The 18,703-nt window shown below is 40.9% G+C and overlaps 1 protein-coding gene across 1 annotated transcript in view; it reads right to left on the minus strand.

Annotated features, from left to right (window-relative positions):
* The window catches only part of CSMD1 (CUB and Sushi multiple domains 1), a gene marked incomplete at its 3' end in the record, with an annotated part of 1,732,394 nt that overhangs the window by 142,813 nt on the left and 1,570,878 nt on the right, over positions 1-18,703 (minus strand). The window contains exons 39-41 of the mRNA XM_081220901.1: positions 14,656-14,725; positions 12,444-12,560; positions 5,507-5,716 (exon numbers count right to left, since the gene is read on the minus strand). Coding sequence (XP_081077027.1) covers positions 5,507-5,716; positions 12,444-12,560; positions 14,656-14,725 — 397 coding nt within the window. The remainder of the gene's footprint in view (positions 1-5,506; positions 5,717-12,443; positions 12,561-14,655; positions 14,726-18,703) is intronic.

The raw sequence follows: 18,703 nt of genomic DNA on the forward strand, positions 1-18,703 counted from the left end.
AGACTTGTGGTATAGTACTAGATGTGTTGTTATTTCACTAAATGGCAGGTGGAAAGTCTAATAACTAATGTCACGTCACAGTATTGTACAGTAATATTTTGAGGTATCTGCAAGATTGTAATAAAACATGGAATTCTCTGTGATTTGGTGACAAAGCACAGGTTACGCTAACACTACATTCACATCATTAGAGGTTAAGAGGAAAATATTAAAATTGTATTTTTACATTTATATAGAGATATTATGTATATTAATATTATATATAAATTATAATATCTATATCTCATGGGGTAAATATTTACCATTCAACTCATGGATCTCTTGAATTCTAGAACCATGGACCTAGAGAATAAAATTCAACTTCTCAACGTGGGATGCAAATTATTCCACAATTGAATGTCCTCACCACATGGGCTCGCCTACAAATGCGTCCTTCACCCCTGACCTGGCCAGGCTTCATCCAGACTCTGGTGCTGATATCCCTGTTCTTAGAGCGTTTATTTTAGAAAACTTGTCACTGTATATTTTCTCTCTGCTCCTTGGAGATGTATGTAAATCTTCGTAAAAGCCTCTTGTCAGTTTTATAGCCCAGGTGTGTTTTTCTCAAGGACCTGGGGACGTCCCTCTGAAATGTGACTTATCATCAGGGGTGATAAGTGCCCCCACTCTGCAGTTGCCCTGGAGGACAGGAGTTGAGCTTCAGTGGCTCCAAGCCGTGTAACTACCTCTTGCCTGGGAGCTGACTGAAGGGTTATGGGATTCAGGCAAACCAAGAGGCCAAGGCCCCCACATCCCGGCTCTTAAAAAGTCTCCAGCCCTTAGCTTGTATTCATTTTAAAACCTACATTTGGAATAAACACCTTAAGGAACATTTATATATATAAACAATCCCCTTCGGAAGGACGGACTGTAACCCTGCATAAAGTCAGACTCAGGTGCAAAGAAATCCGGTCTTCAATCTCACCATCTCTGCAAACTCCCTGTGCCTCTTCTCAGGAATTCAGGCCCAAACCACCTTTTCCCCTTAATGTTCTGATGGTGCAGCCGTGTGCCAGGATCTACTCTGGCCAGGCCTGAGTGGTCAACAGACAGGCACTACAAATTGCTGATATTTGTGATTTCAGACATATGACAGGGACACTAGCATAATTTAATTTGAGATTTGAGTGTTGTTTCTTATTTTATTTTTTTGGATAATCACCTAATCATGTGAAAGGTGAATCTGTAAACTTACAAACTGAATTTTAAATCACTACTGGCAACTCTGATGGATGGAAACCAAGAGGGGGAAGCCCAGAGAAGAATACTGCTATGCTCCTCACAAAAGCTTCTTTTTTAATTTAAAGAGAGATGAATCTATATCTAGACAGATGAAGGGGAGCAGAATTTGCCACCCCAAAATATGTCTTTGGCATGAGGATTATCTCGAGCTGGTTATTATTATTTTTTAAGTTATTATTTTTTTAAAGTTATTTTTTGGTTGCGTTGGGTCTTGGTTGCTGCACGGGCTTCCTCTAGCTGCATTGAGCGGAGGCTACTCTTTGTTGCGGTGCGCGTGCTTCTCATTGCGGTGGCTTCTCTTGTTGCGGGGCATGGGCTCTAGGTGCACGGGCTTCAGTAGTTGTGGCACGTGGGCTCAGTAATTGTGGCTCGCGGGCTCTAGAGTGCAGGGTCAGTAGTTGTGGCACACGGGCTTAGCTGCTCCGCAGCATGTGGGATCTTCCCGAACCAGGGATGGAACCCGTGTCCCTGCATTGGCAGGCGGATTCTTAACCACTGTGCCACCAGGGAAGTCTCTGGTTATTTTTAAGAAACTGCAGAAATGGGGGAATCTCTGAAAACAGAGTAGAGGTAACCTGTTTATAAGAGACATTTATGAATACATTTATGAAGGAACACTCCCTTTGTAAGGGTGTCCTTTCTCTGTTCCAGGAAGAGAGAGATGGCTAAACGTCTAGCAACTTATCAATGGAGAAGGAAAACAGGCCTCAATCTGCACAGCAACTGTAAGCCTGCCTCCTCTGCTTTCCTGCTCACCTCCCCTGACTCCTCCCAGCTTCTGGCTCTTCAGCTGGGGTGGTGTTTAAGGTGGTGGCTTGGGCCATGCTGGGGAGTTAATCAGGTTCCCTGGGAATCTCCCCTGTATGCAGCAGGCATACATGTTATTAACTTCTGATTTTCCACTGTTAATCTGCCTTTTTTTACAGGGGGGTCTCAGCCAAGAACCTAGGAAAGCAGGGTCCCCTACACAAATATTTGTAGGAAAGGTAAAAATCTCAGTTCAGCATATGAATTTTCCTCAGTCCTTAAGAATGCATGACTTTGCATCTTCTCTACCTCCACAAGTCAGAGTTCACTTTTCTTTCTGGGTTCTCAGTGTTCTCTTTGGGTTCTTTCGCATATTTCATCGGTTCCTTTTTGACTCTGGATAGAGAGTCAAGTGGAGTCACGTGCACAGGAGCAGTTTAGTTATCAGTAAATCTGTGTTAGCGCCAAGGCCCGGGTCAGAGCTCACGGATGGGATTCCTTTAATTAGTAACTAGGCTTCAGAATCCGAGCCCTCAGACCCTGCTCCTTTCTCTTCCCAATGACAATGTGACAGTTCACCTGAGCTCAGGGATCCTAGAGAAAAGTTGAGGTGAGGAAACCCACCTCCTTCCCTAACTTCTCTGTGTTTCAGGAAATGACTTAGTGCAAAGAACCACTTCCCCCAGGACTGAGATAAGAGTCAAGGTGCCCTTTGGTTACCTGTGACCGGACCTGACAAAATCCTCCAAATTCCCATGCTTTCCCTTTAAAAGGTTAGCTGAAATGTTTGGTCCTCAGTGGCCAACTGGAACAAAACTTTTGTAAGCCAAACTTCAGTTACGCTTTTCTTCCCCCTAAACGTTGGCCCACCCTCAGCCTGGGCCACAGACAGGCTGGCCTCAGGGAAAGACCTGCTTTCACCCACATCCCCTCATGCCCCTCCTGGTCATCGCAGCCCCTACCCCCAGCTTCTTCTAGCTTTGTTTACTGCTCTCCATGAAGGAAAAGCCTTTTCCTAACCCTCAAAATGCTTGCTGATCTTATGGCTGGAGCCTTGTTCTCTCTATGGCAATAGACCTCTTCCCCTCTTGCAATAAATAATCTTTCCCAATAGAAGTCTCTTCTTACTAAATCTGAATTTGTTTTGCATTTGACACCAGTTATAGGAGCCTTTGGTGCTTCAGCCTCAGTGGGGAGAGAAGCCTCTCAGAGCAGCAGTGGAGAATCAGTCATTTTAAGTTGGGACAGGGAGGGGGAAGTTCACACACAAAGGTACCAGGAAGGACAGGATCCCAGAGGAGAATGCACCCACCGGCTGGGGCTTTCTGGCTGAAACGGGGTGGGACTGGAGGCTGCAGGAGGGATGCAGTGGGAGCACAGTCAGAAGGAAGGGTCCGTGCGGGTCTGCAGAATGAGAGGCAACGGCAGCTGCCACAGGCTCAGTGTCCAGATGCTGAGACAGAGACCGACGGATGGGCCCGTGGTCCCTCACTTGTGTGGGAGACGGGACGGCTGTTGACTCCATCAGGCCTGCTGAGTCCTTGTGTAGGTATTGGAAAGAGCTACATCCGTGTTTGCTCAATAAATCTTGGGGTATTTTGAGAACAAGCAGATGCAGGGGAAAACTCTAAAAACAGGGCACAGGGTCCCCTTTTGTAGAGGAAATTCACATTTACGAAGAAAATGTACATTTGCAGAGCTTTCTCTCCTTAAATCAGCACAACAAGCCTGACTCAGCAACCCTTGTGAACCACACATTTCCTGCTTTTCTCTCCATTGCCACCTTCCCTTCCTAGAAGCCCCAAACTCTTCTCCTTTGTTTTAGCCTCAGATGGTACCTAAACCCGAGTTCTAACCACTCCTTTGAGTGACTCACGTCTGGGTTCTCCCAGGTGTCTGTGTGTCCGAGTGATGGGCATGTTAATGAACTTGCGCTTGTTCTCCTTTTGCTAATCTGTCTCTGGCCGGTCCCATCATCCCTACTGGAGAATCTCAGATGACACAAAGAACTGCCAACACAGCCGATCATGTCACTAGGAGGGTGTTAAAGGCAGATGCCTGCGGGTGGGCAGGAGAAGTGAGAAAGAGGAGCAGACGCCGGGAGAGCTGGGGTAGACCATTCCTCCCAGAGGTTTCTTACAGAGTGGGAGCTGAAGGAAGATGCAGGTCATTAAAATTAAATATAAACAGGGGTGTGTGTGAGGGAGAGAGGAATTTGAGTATATTTGAAACACTAATGAGAAAGATCTGGTAGAGAAGTAGCAGCGGGAAATGCAATAAAGGGAAGACGATTCCTGCCTTGACAGCCCTGACAGAGTAGAAAGAAACATTCTAGAGCCTAGAGCCCGGGAGGGGCTGCCTGGAAGCAGGGGGAGCATTCTCTCGTCTCCAAAAGGAGGACGAGCAGGGCTGCAGGCAGACCTCCGCGTTGGCCTGGGGGAAGCTGTCTCCCTTCCGCTGTTCTCTGTGTGTGGGGGCCTTTCCAGGGGGAAGTGATACCCTTGGCTGAGACGGAGGGGGATCGAGGTGAGACGGAATGAAAGACACAGACGGACCTAGAGAAATCCTGGCAAGGTCTCCTGTTGCATTCCTCAACCTGTACCACCCTCTCTTTTTTCTCCTACCTGGATTCCTATTTTAAGAGACCCAAATTCTGGAAACGTAAATTTATATTTTAAGTAACAACTGAAGTAACAAGGTCTAAGAGTTCAACACAAAATGCCATCCTCTTTCAGTAATAAAATATTAAATCTGTATTTTTCCAGGGTAGCCTATGAAATTAAAGAAATCAAGTGATTTTGCTGTGTTAAAAAAAGACTCCACTTTTGACATTTCCAACTTCATTTGAATTAACAACATTCAAGAAAAGGCCAGCTAAATTATTGTGTTTGAAATGAAAACTTTGAACTTTTTCACATGTCAAAAATGCTTTGATAATGGTAGATTCAAACTTTTGTTAGAGACCTCATATTTTGATGGTTTAAAAACACGTAAGGTTCATTCTCATTTTTTTTTCTGGCATAATTTGAACATGACTTGAATAGTACATAGAACCATTACTTTGAGCTGAGACAAGGCTTAAGGGCACGAGAGACACGGTCAGACCCACTTCCACTGTGAACGGACTCCCTGCACCATAGTCCTGATGGGAAATACCTACACGTGGCCAAGAGGACATGGTGACAGGTGAGAAGGCTACCTGGTGACGGGGCCAAGGGGCTTGAAGGTGGTGATGGTGGCCGTTGGGGGTAGAGACAAGGGACTTCAGGTGAAGCAGTGATGGTGCATGGCTGACCCTGCTCCTTGTGTCTGTGTCCTGACTTGTGTGTACAACAGCCAAGACTCCACTCCACTCCCAATCAGAAAACCGTGCCCAACTAGAAATGACTCCAGTCGTACAAGCCTTTAACCGGCTAGGGAGGTTTACCCTTACAATTTACCTGTAAGAAGCATCCCTAGATGTGTTTTGACTCCTTACCTTGGTAAGTGAGTTTAAACCCCGGCCGGTTCTGCGAGTGGTCGCTGTAAAAGTGGATGAGCGTTTCATGAGTTGTGCTCAGCAAGGGCGCAGGCAGGTCAGGGCCACTGAACTGCCCCATCATCGGGCTGGTGTGGAAAGGTCCGTTTTGAATTTCAAGGTAGTCATGATTAGCTTCGGTAGAAAAATTCAGAAATTGAATATGTGCACCTATGAAAAAATATGCAAAATCGGTGGAAGTTAATATCAAATTTTATGATAATGTTTACCAATAGGGATTAAAATTGTATCAGTTTCCCCAAACAGCATCTCTCTAGGAGGCTGAGTGGAGTGCACACTGTGAATTACAATGATCCTTGGTTCAGTTTCACCTCCGCTACCTACTAGCTATGTGACCTTTGTCCATGTAGTAAATGCCCCTAAGTCAACTTATTTGTGAAATACGGGTGTTACCAGCATTGCATCACAGAGACATGCAGGTATAATTCTTAGAATGGTGACTTATATCCATACATATGGCAGTGATTTTGTCCAGGTGCTATTATAATCATTACAACCAGAAACACAAGGTTGTAATCGTACGTCAAATCATCCTTAATTTGTGGCTTTATCAAGGAAGAAGCCAATACAGATCTAACAAAATGCAACAATCTTTAAAAGTGGCTTTTAAATGGAAGGGCATACCATTACACAAGAAATTTCTTAGTTTGGTAAGTGATTGTTTCAATTGTGTAGTGCCTGCAAAACAAATTACTGATGTTTGCAAGAAACCCACTCGGATCAACCCCACTCTAGCTCTCACAATTCAATCTAACAGCCTGGCACAGGGCAAGATACAAAGACTGTCTGAAGGACCCATATTGCTAGCATCATACTGATCTGTGTCTCAGATAAACTACCATGATAACTTAGAAGAAAATCAAAATCAAAATCAAAATAATTTAGAGTTATTTGCTATGGCATTGTGGTATTGTTGAAAATTTAGTTGACTACTGTGTCTGAAATATTTTAATTCACTTTCAAGTTTATTTAGAATGCCAAAAACATTAGCTTTTGCATAAATCCAGGCAATTAAGTTAGCTTTGTAAAGCCTAAACTGAGAATACCAACAGCTATTGTAGATCATTCTCTCAGCATATGAGGAAAGCTTTACTTTGTGTTATTCTTCTCCTGTTCTTGATAGATAAAAAGAGCTTTATTTTTTTCCTTTTCATCTAATATATTTGACATGTTTCCTAGGTTTTAGGAAATTAAAGATATTGAAATTATCATATTAAAGATCATGTTAACATGGATTACCTTACTTAAGTGTAAATACCTAGAGAATTTAAAGTAACATATCTACTTAGTATTGATGGAAAACGCAGGTATCAAAAGTATGAATTCAGTAAAAAAAAAAAAAAAAGATGAAAAGCTCATGCAAAGAGTAATAGGGAAGAACAACCTAAAGGTACTCAATAAAATTTAAAATCATCTAAGAAACACAATTTTATCAATTATGAAGAAAACCTGGTGAGGATGAACGAAAGAGTAAATAATGGCCTTTCTGGTTGGGCAGAATGTAAGGCCAACTCTCACTCTTGGGGTTCAGTCTATCAGGTAATCACTGTTATGACCATCATTTCACAGGTGAGCAAACTAAGGCTCAGAAAGGCTGGGTGTTATGTCCCATGTACCACAGGGAGAGGCAGAGTTGGATGGACACCAACTCCAATTGACAGAGCCCTCACGTCCTCTGGTTTAGCATGAGAACGTGCTAGTCAAAACCTAATGATATCACCATGTTAAAAATATTACAATTTTTTTGGAGAAAATAATTTTGTATTAAAATTGTTCAACCTAGTGTGATAGAGAAGATTGGAAGAAGTAGAATGTGGAATACTTCACGAAGAGACCGAGAGAGTGAAAAGCAGAAGAAAGACTTACAATGAAAAAACATCTTTAACAAAGCAACCAAACTTTGGAATCCTTTTTGGAAGGAGTAATTCAATTTGTAACATATGGTCCAAACGTATGTACTGGCGACACATGAGCAGCCAGAGAAGGAACAGCACAGCCTGTGGCTGTCCTGCCCATTCTAATACTAGGCACAACAGACGACCAACATGGAACAAACCTATAAATTTAAAACATTTCTGCAAATATTAAAAAGTGTTGAAGAGACATCAGTGAGCTAATTCATTTTCTCCTAAATCCCAGTAAATACGTTTGGTCAAAAGAAATTTGGAAGCAAGAAAAGAAGAAAGAGAGAGAGAAGGATTGAGAGAGATAAAGATAGAGAAAAAGAAAGAGAGAGAGAGACAGGGAGAAAGCAAAGAAGGAAGGAAAGCAGGCAGGGCTAGTGGTCCCCAGCCCTTCAATTCTGACCTGTCTCCTGTGACAGTCTGAACCTCTTCCTAAGTCACACAACAGTATCTGATCTAGTCCCTCACCCACTGCTGAATTAAATACAGTTCTCTTTTGTGGCCTAGTCCATAAATCTGATAAGAAAAAGAGGGTTTTTTAGCTAATTAATAAACTATACTAGTGGATTTCTTTTTTTTTGGTGACTACATCGAGGCCACGGAACCCCTGTGGTCTACAGAGTTTCAAAATACCCGTCACATTCTTCACCAGGAGGAAGAACACAGAAGCTGACACAATAATAATCAAAAACGAATGTTGAATTACTGATATTTCTATTTACGTCCTAAAAGTACCAGATAGGATGTGAAACTAGGGCAAGATTAGAACACTTAAAAAACATATTCTCTTTTTAGGTATAAAATCAAATAGCAGGGAAATGGCTTAAAATAGGCTCATTTCAGATAAGCATATGCAGACGTCAGATGTATTCATCCAGAGACGCATTTTGAAATTCACAGAATGACCCAGTCAAGAAAGAAATGAGAGACAGCAAGCAGATCAAGGGGCAAAAAAAGGGAAAGCTGGCCAATATCTCTAAAGCAAAGGAAATAGTGACCGTGGCCTTTTACTGATTTGGAATTAAACCTGAAATGGAAATGGAATTATGACAATTATAATTTTATGAAAAAAATTAGCATATTAAGCAGGATAAAGTATCCAGCCACATATCAAACTACCTAATACATATCAGGAAATAGAGCCAAGCCCAGCTCTAATCTGGTTTAGAATGGAATTTTTAGCTATCTAATTTTCAGCAAATTGTGTCCAGTTTGACATCAAGAAGCCAAAATGAAGGGATTAAAATAAGCGTAACCTAATTATTCTTTTCTTATCGCACAGAATACCAAAAACGTGTCATTGCAACAAGAAAACCAGTCTGAATGCCCATCTTGGGTGGAATTTACACCGATTGTCATTACACACTGAAAACTAAGTGTCAGTAAAAGGCACCTGCAGAAAAAATTTTGACTTTGGATTTTGACAATACTTTGAATAGTAACCTGACCATGGCCTCAGAGTTAAACTCCCGTCTCTTAGCTGATAGAACCTGTGAATAGTAAAGTGCTCTATTTTATATCTTCTGTGCATAATAAACATATAGCAAAAGAGTTAATAGTTTTAGAATTCAGTGGTTAGTCTAAAGAGTCTTTTACATCCTCCTTAGATTTCTAGATGGTTTAAAGGCATGGCCAATTTGGACCTCATGGTGTGCAGTATAAGTGCAGTGGGTTTTAAATATAAAAAGCAGTTATACTCCAATAAAGATGTTAAAAAAAAAAGTAACGGTAAAGTAGAAAAACTTGATTTCATTTCTGTTAATTATGCCTTTAGAAATTTTCAAGAAAATAGAGATAGAAGTTCTGTGGTGATTGAGCTCATGCCAAAGCCACACAAAACAGCAACCCAAATTTGTGGAAAGGAAAGAAAACAACATAGAAATCATTAGAGCATTTGGCTTAGAAACTAAAAGCAGTTAACAGTTAAGTGGTGCCTTCTCCATATCAGGCATTTGCATTACTTCAGAACGGCTGCCGGAGAATGATATTTTACTGTATTCGTTTTAAAGATAAGGGACAAAGGTTCAAAAACATGTTGATAACTTGGGCAAATTCATACCATCAGTCACTGACGGAACTAGGATTTCTACTCAGCTAACCTCAGAGCTCAAAGACATGAGGAACCACCATATACACTGCCCACTCCTTAGACAAAGTCCCTTGATCGCAGGCCCTCACAGAGGCTGGATGCAGGAAATAGCTGCCGGGGGGATGAGTAATTAGCAAGGGGAGACCAAGGTGGCTTTCACGTGATGCCAGAGCAACCAATCATTTTGTCTATTTAATTAAGCTATTGACTGGTCCATGGCATGTGGGACGGAAGAAGGGTTAATCAGAAGAATTATTTGACGGAGCTGGTAGCTGCTTAACGAATGGGTCGGATATCTATCAGGTTGTCCCATGCATAGTCAGTCGTATGGAAAGATCCAAAACACAGCAATAGAATCCTCCATGAATGAAAGGCATCTAACCTATTTTTTTTCAAGAAAAGGCACTGATGTCTCATATTCTGCATACGTGTGTTTTTCAGGGTGGCTGGGGGAATTGCAGTCACCTGCACAGTAATTACTAGTACAATAATCATGAACACCCTGAGCAACCCAAACCCAAACTGACAATCCAGGAAACGGGAATGTACATGCCTCTTCCCTAAATTTAAATGTATAATTTCATGTTTAGAAGTATATTTATAGATTATAAAATTTATCACAGACAAACCTGGTGTGGTACTTAAATTTAATCTGTAGCAATTATTCCGAAGCATAACTACATCGATTCTAAAAAGCTAGGGACAGTCATACTATTTTGCATGTAGTTAGAATTTAAGACATAAGGTTTCTTTTTGCTTATTCTTCAAGATGCTTTTTAAAGCCCAATACTAGGCAATATCGCAGATTTTAAAGACAAATAATTTTAATTGTAACATTTCATAAATATTTTTAAAATTTTGACCTTTCTTCAAATAAATTTTTTTTAGGTTCATAGATCATGATCATGAGGTCAGACAATCTAACTGTTCTTTTTTTTTTCCTGAATTACTGTCTTGCATGTTGGTTTATCAGTCAGTGAGCAACATACGGAAATATGCCAAACAATAGCCTTCTCAAATCACAGAACAGTAAAGTTGGGAAAATAAAATGTGTATATCCATTCATGAGTAAAATGTTTCTAATGAGGTTTGAAAGAAAAGTGGGAACTATTTGCAGCAACAATTTAAAAACCAGCTAGCTTTTTGCTGTTGTTGTTTACGACATGCCAAGCCCGGCACTAAATTTCTCGCCCGAGTTGTTTTGGTGAATCCTTATGTAACCTTGTGTGGTTGTTTCCTTTTTAGAGGTGAGGAAGACGAGGCTCCTGGAGGTTCACTCAATGCAGTAGCCTGAGTGAACTGTCACTACGCGCCTCATAAGCTTGTGACCCTCGAGATGCTAAGACCCTGTTGGAACCTCCTGGGTCACCTACAACTCCGATCCTGACACCTGACTACAAACACTGAACCAACCATGTCCAGATCTTTAGATCCCCAGGGTGAGAAAACAGACCAGGCTTGGAGGATAGCTGAGCCAATGTTGGTTAAAGGCAAAGGCTTTTGTTCCATCTACCACAGAGCACAATTACGGCCTCTATGTTCAGAGAGCTCAGGATTTAAAAAACAAAACTAAAAAACCTGGAAGAAATAGAGTACCTCTGTGACCCTTCTGTGAACTGTCTCCCCTTTTTTATCCCCACACTCTGGTGGCCCCTTCAAGGACTCAGTGGACATGAACCTCACGTGTGTTCTCCACAGTGTGGGGGGGGTCCCTTCCATGCTGCCCCTTGCCCTGGTGGCCTCACACCCACCACCCTCTTGGCGGCTCTCAGCTGAGCAGGTGGACCCTCCCTTTCCTGCTGCCCTCCTGGCACAGATTCTTAAGGCAGAGCTTTGAAAACTTAAAAAATATAATCCTCTTCTAGGGCAACGATTTCCACTTATGCTTATGTTCATTCATCACTCAACTAACATTCATAAGTACTCAATTACTCTGAGACATTCTGGGACATTCTGTGAGTATCTAATTTGGCACCCCTATCATACTGTGTACTTTTGAGAAAATCACAGGTGGGGAAAACCCAAATTAATGAACTACAATATAAGGACATCATGAGGCAGACAAGGAAAGGCATGATAGGGAATCAAAATTTCACAAAGACTGTGGATTTCTGAAGCAGGCCGGAATGGGATTTTAGTGTACATAACAATTAAAATTATGAACTATTTAAGGTAGGTAACCTGAAAGTTCATAACTAAATATGATAAAAAGCCATTTTCATAAACGTAAATCAATGCAAGTTATAACAACAAAAATTTATAGAACAATACTAGAATGAGTCATAACCTGAGAAAAACCTAAAAAATTATTCAAAAGAAACTACCACCATTACTGAATTCCAGTGATACATTATAAAAGACAGTGTTATAAAGAGATTGATAATTGAATTAGGGATGCTACATTTTGCACTTCATGTGCCTACCGTATCATCATTCAACTAATTTAATTTGCCTTGAGAAGTCTTGCACAGCTGAATTGATTTTTCAAGTAACTTTCTGTTCTCAAAGTTATTCTGCCAAAGCTTTATTTAAATCTGTAAGCCACTTTCAATTAAAGACACAGTTATGTCAACAGAATAGGCCCATTTTTCACTCAGCCTAACTCTTTCCAAGATAAAAATTAAAAAGTTGAATTTTGAGGAATTAAAAAGTGTCTTGGGCTTCCCTGGTGGTGCAGTGGTTGAGAGTCCAATGCAGGGGACATGGGTTCATGCCCCGGTCCGGGAAGATCCCACATGCCGCGGAGTGGCTGGGCCCGTGAGCCATGGCCGCTGAGCCTGCGCGTCCGGAGCCTGTGCTCCGCAACGGGAGAGGCCACAACAGTGAGAGGCCCGCATACCGCAAAAAAAAAAAAAAAAAAAAAAAAAAAAAGGGTCTCACTCACCGTAGCCAGTGGGCAAGGCGATCTTCCAGGTGCAGTCCAGATTGCTGGGGTAGGTGCCCGGGAAGCCGGGGCTCAGGATCACGCCCCCCATGCTGCTCAAGGTCCCCCCGCAGGTCGCTGTCAGCCAGACAAGGGGAGTTAGTGCTGTGTGTCATCGTTTTCCGGCAAGGACAATTCACTCCCCCCACTCTATGGGACCATGCTACCTAGAAGCAAGTCTTCAGAAACGAATTTGCACCTCATTTCAGCACATACATAATGTGATGCCCTTTAGTTATTTATGGGTATAGTCCTCCCTCCTGAGTGTCCACTGCTTAAGGACAAAGACAGGTCTTCAGTTTATCTACTTCTGGTCCACAGAGGCTCCCAGTAAAGCTTGGTCAATTTAATGCATTTTGGTCAGGCATCCGATTGACTTTCAGGTTCTGAGTTGTCATCAATACTTACACCTTTAAGTCAGGACAACTATCATTGTCCTGGGAGAGAGAGAAGGGGGTCTCGATGTTGAGTGCACCTCCTGTCAAACAAGGATGATAACCTAATTCCTTGAGTACTTAGTTATCACTGTATGTGATCACATTCTTTTGTTCATCTCAAAAGACAAGAACCATTGGATGGGTGTACAAACAGAGCCCCCAAAAGCTGTGTATCAATCTTTTTTCCTTTGTGATATTTAAAAAACTCCATCAATGGGCTTCTCTTATTTTACATCTGTCCAACGATCCCACCGAGATTTTCAGTATAACCCTCAAGTCTCAGCCTTCTTCCCAGCGCTCATCTGTCCACCATCATTTGGTAGCCTGACTTCTGCCTCCTGCTGGGGAAACCCCTCCATGCCAGGCCCTTTCTTATGGTTAAACAGCATATTCAAAGAGTTTTTGGTACAATGGTATGGCTAAAGAACAAGGTGCTTATTTTTATAAAAGAGCCAGGGATCTTGGGGTTTTAACTGGGTTTATATATCTTATTTTATACAGATTCCTGATATTTTGGTAAGAATATATGGGATTTTTACTCCAGGGCACAGGCCATGTCCCGCTGGAGGGATCCCATGATACAGGGAATGCCAGCTTGGTGCAGGGCCCTGGCAAATGGCTTGGCCACCTTGAGGCTTGTCATGATGTTCAATTTAGTTAATATCGGTTAAGCTCTGGGAATGATGCTTGACACTCAGTAACTTGTAGAGAAGTGTTTTGCTGTAAATTGTCTCCTTAATACTATTATTTAAAAAAATCAGGACTTGAGATTTCCAAGAACTTATTAGTAAAATACTATCTCTTCATGGATTTCTAGTCCTAAAATCCCCCAGCTTGGATTCATCTAAAGCTAACAGCTAAAAAAACTTTCAATCTCTCAAATAAGTCTTTGAAGTTTATTGTGGGATGTTTGTGAGTTTTCCAATGAAAAAACTTCCTCTATACCTTGTAAGGAATTAGGAGCAAGCAAGTGTTATGGAAGTTGATGCATCTTTGACATCTGCTAATATACGAAACATGTAAAATAAAAGATACAATTAATTATATTTGGCTAATATAAGTAAACTATTCAAATAAAACATTTCCTCACATAATACAGAGTGTCAGCAATGACATATCATTTGATTGAATACCCACTGTGAGTTGATTTTATTTCAAAGCTTAAAATATTTAAATTCCCACGTTTAAGGGAAAGCTCTTCATTTAAAAATAAATAGGGAGACGGATGCTCTGTGCCTGAATCCCAGTCCCAGTGAGTCCCTCCACAAGGGCGGCTGCCTTGATATCAAATACTTTTTGATATAAAATACTGTCCCTCCAACTTCACATCACTTATTGGTACTTCTCAATTTTGTTTCTGGAAATGTGATTTTCCTGAGGCTAAAGGTGTACACAGAACCCTTCTCAGACTCTCAGACCAGCTACATTCATTCTTGCCATGAATTAATCCACTGGCTTCTGATACGCATGTGCTGTGCGTTTAGTGCCTCAAGCTAGCAGTCTTGCATCTAATCCCTGTTGGTTGGTCCAGAGATGCTGGAAAAGCTGAGGAGCCACATCCAGGGGGAGAAGATGCTTGTCCAATCCAATAACAGCATTATTATGTTATCATCATGTAACAAATGTTCGAAAGGAATTTAAAAGTGCATCTTTGAGCTCAAAAGTGGCTCAAGGAGATCACCATTACGTTACTGATAATCTGCACAGAGACCCAATGACGGAAGGCATGTCCATACCAATGCAAAGGGGAGACGGGTAGTTCCAACGACGAACAGTCCCTGGCATACAGGAGATGTGGGAACGGCCCTGTTCAAGAGAAAATGAAATAAAACTCACATAACTGAACATAGAGTATTTAAGGCTTAAATGTTTGTGAGAACATCTGTACTTTCTTTGGTTTTCCCTTTTTGAATTAATTACAAATGCAAAAAAAATCAGAACTCATGAAATCTACTAATGTGTGTTAATGAATCTCATATTTGGAATTAAAATAGAAAAAGAAATCCATAATCACTGTGTTTCTTGTCACTGAAATCAAAATCTTGTAATGTCCCCTTCAACGGTCTTTATTTCTGCCAGGATGCTTCCCTAATGCTTACAATGTTGAACTGAATTGGTCAAAGTCTTTTTTGTAATCATCAAAAGTTACAGCTTTTGGTCTGAGAGGCTGAAAATGATTAGGAAATACTAGGTATTGATCTGAAGGGTGACATGTCATAGGTAAGTAATCTGCTCATACAAAGGTTAACTTTCACAGTTGCCTACGGTTCAAGTGCAACTCACATGACCTTTACGGTTCAGCAAAGAACTGGGTCAGTTCTTCCTTTATTGGAGAAAAAGGAAGACTTAATATTCATTTTATTATCAGACAGCCTCACAGCTGTCAAATTAACGTGTCTGCGATGAAATTAATCCTCATCATTCAGGGTCTCCTTATCCTCTAAATATATAAAGTTTTCAACTTTCAACCTTCAAAAAATCTGTCCTATTATTACTCTTTTAAAAATTAAACAGCAGCAGGTTAAATTCTCAGTGTTTCGTGCTAAAATCTCTTTTAAGATGAAAGAGAAGGTAGTGAACGGGCACCTCTGTGTGCAGACTATTTATTTTTACTTTTTTCCTTATTGTGACTTGGTGGTTTTATGTGCCATGCATACTTATCTTGTGAATTTCCATTTGCCAAACAAAATTGGCATAGAGGCAGTTGAAAAACAAATATTTAATTCATGTTAAATAATCCCAGCCATATTGGGAACACATCAAACAAGAATTTGCACTAAGGCAGTTATCAATGACAAACCGATTCCCCAAGCTTTGGAAGGTTTCATACTCAGTTCACGTGCCACAAAACTCATTTTCTCCTACTTCCTAATATTCTTAAAAGTTGTTACAGTAAAGGAAGACTACACTTATACTTAAAGAAGACATGCAGGATAATGCTTTTCCTGCCAAATTTCATGCTCTGTATCTCCTCATTCTCTGATCTATTACATTATCTTTAATAAATTTCTTTCTCAATTTTGGACAAACATAAAGTACAAAAGCCTTTAAAGATATTTATGGAAGACTACCAATAAAATGGTCATTTATTACCAATCTAGGTCACATTCTGCTATTGATTTCAGCAAAGACATTTCATATTAGTGATTCCAGCTGAAATTTTTATAATGGATCCAAAACAAGACAGGAATCTGTGTATTTATTTACTAGCTTCAAATGGGAATTTTCATTTTTCATCTTTTAAAAGAACAGTAAAACAAATCTAGAGAGAAGGAAATCATTTATCATTCAGATACCCGGGACTGACATTTGATGTATCCTGTCTCTGCCACTTTATGCCTGAATCTCACTAGGCAGATGCATTTATAGACATTTGTATGTAAACCATAAAAGGAACAATTCTTTTCATGAATAATATGTAATTTATGCATGCTGTCATTCCAAATATACTAATGCGTTACCAAAATTCCCAGTTGTTAGCAACTTTTTAGAAAAGTCCAGAATCCTTTTTAACTCATGTGAATGAGAGACAGTCACAGCTTGTAAATTCAATGCTTGAAACTGTTATAAAGAAAAAAAAATCTTAGTTTGCATTTGAAAACCAGAGCTAAGTGGCCTGACTGGACTCTACAGATGTGTGTGTGCAGGCTTTTATCTCTAAGCAGCACATTAAAGAATTCATTGTAAGAAATGTCTTTCTTAAATAACCCTTTCTAGTTTCCTCTCTGAGGGCTATAGAAGTCTTCCTTATAAAAGGATGCTGACAGTAGCTGCAAATTGCTGTCATAAACGTGTAGAAAGATGAACACACGTGAGTGAGAGAAAGTGTTAACGTGTGGGGATTCGGGAGAGGAGAGAGACAACGTGATATTTACATGGTTTAAGTCAATTTACAAAGAAGTAAAAAAAAACCCAAAAAGCATAAAAACGGCTTGTCAGTATAGAGTAAGGTATTCCTCTAAATGAAACCCCTGGGATGTGACTTATAATTCTTTCCGCTGTAACACGTGAAACAGGAAGTTTCTGTCTTAAAGAATCAGTTAAAACGGCCTCGACGTGCCTGGTTAAAAGCTTGTTTCCATGGAAGAAGTTTTGGCAAAGCTTCTTCAGTAACTCCTGCTCTACTTTCCAAGTCTCTGCCCATGTTTCTGCAGAGTCGAAGCAATTGCTGTGATACCCACCAAGATCTACGAACGCAGGTTGTAGGTTGTTTTGATGAAGGTGGCTTTATATGCCGATGTTTGTTTATAATAATAGCTATACTGGCTTTTGTTTGCTGAAGTGTGTTGGGTGTTTTACTGGTATTTTCTCAAACTTAAGACCCACGCTGATTTCTGCAGGTGGTCCCTCCAGATGTGCCAGCTCGTCTGCCCACCCCCTCCTCTCAGGCACTGGCTCACTCCCCTTCCCCATTAGGGAAAGATGCGCCCCCAGTGCCACACCATGAGGTTGACTGAGAGCAACACAGGCTCTGCACGTGAAGCGCTTGGCGGGCAGGCCATCAGCTTCCAGCGTTTGCTGCTGCTGCTCTAACTGGTCTCAGTGCTGCAAGACATTTGCCCCAGCACACAGAAATGGGACTATAAGCAACGCTGTCACTGCACTGCCGTATCTGTGAGACTTCTTTCTGATGAGTACTCCAGGGTTTATTTAAGTCACTTACAGAATACAACTAAAAATAATGTTCTTGAAACACCTTCAGCTTCAGTGTTGTAATAAACATACAGCAAAAAGTACTCTGTTACCTGAATTAACTGAAGTGCAGAAACCTAAGTACCCTTAAATATGTTTGTTGGACTTTGGAATATACGTGTTTAGATTTCAGTATTCATTGTTGGTAGGGAGAATTACATGTGGATGATGCTAGAGGACACAGATAAACTGTTCTGGGAGTATGCTGATTTGTGGCTAACCCAGAAAACAAATAACAGAAACATGACCCATGTTGCTATACATTGGTTTGTAAAATGTGTATTAAAACTTTACATAGGGGCTTCCCTGGTGGCGCAGTGGTTAAGAATCCGCCTGCCAATGCAGGGGACGCGGGTTCGTGCCCCGGTCCGGGAAGATCCCACATGCTGCGGAGCAACTAAGCCTGTGCGCCACAACTACTGAGCCTGCGCGTCTGGAGCCTGTGCTTCGCAACGGGAGAGGCCGCGACGACAGTGAGAGGCCCGCGCACCGCGATGAAGAATGGCTCCCGCTCGCCGCAACTGGAGAAAGCCCTTGCACAGAAACGAAGACCCAACACAGCCAAAAATAAATGTAAAAAATAAATAAATACATTTAAAAAAAAAACCAAAAAACTTTACATAAACAAATTTAATTAAAAAAATAAAAGACTATAAAAACTTCTGCTTAACATTTCTTAAAAAGCACTTAACCCTATTATTTGAGCACCATATTTGCCTGGCACACAACTAGGCACTTGAAGATTTACTGAACTAAATCATAAGAACAGTCTGCAATGCAGGACAAGCATGGGATTCAGAGCCAACCCAATAATCGGGTTGCCAGGAGAGGACTGTTGAGGAGACTGTGTCAATGCTTGGTCCCTTAGAATTTTATCTAGTTATTGGGAGAATATACATTTTGAAATAAAAGTATTATGAAAATAATATGCTCAACCTTAAAAGGATGTTTTATCATTTAGAAGCTATTTCTGCATCATCATTAAATTTACCTGTATGCATGGTTTAACATGACTACTTTGATTCACAAACTGAACGAGAGAAACTAGATTAGGTCTCTGGGTGCAAATCTAGGGCGTTGTCTTTAAGTGAG

This window comes from Mesoplodon bidens (assembly GCF_964165515.1).
Source record: "Mesoplodon bidens genome assembly, chromosome: 20".
Lineage (NCBI taxonomy): Eukaryota > Metazoa > Chordata > Mammalia > Artiodactyla > Ziphiidae > Mesoplodon > Mesoplodon bidens.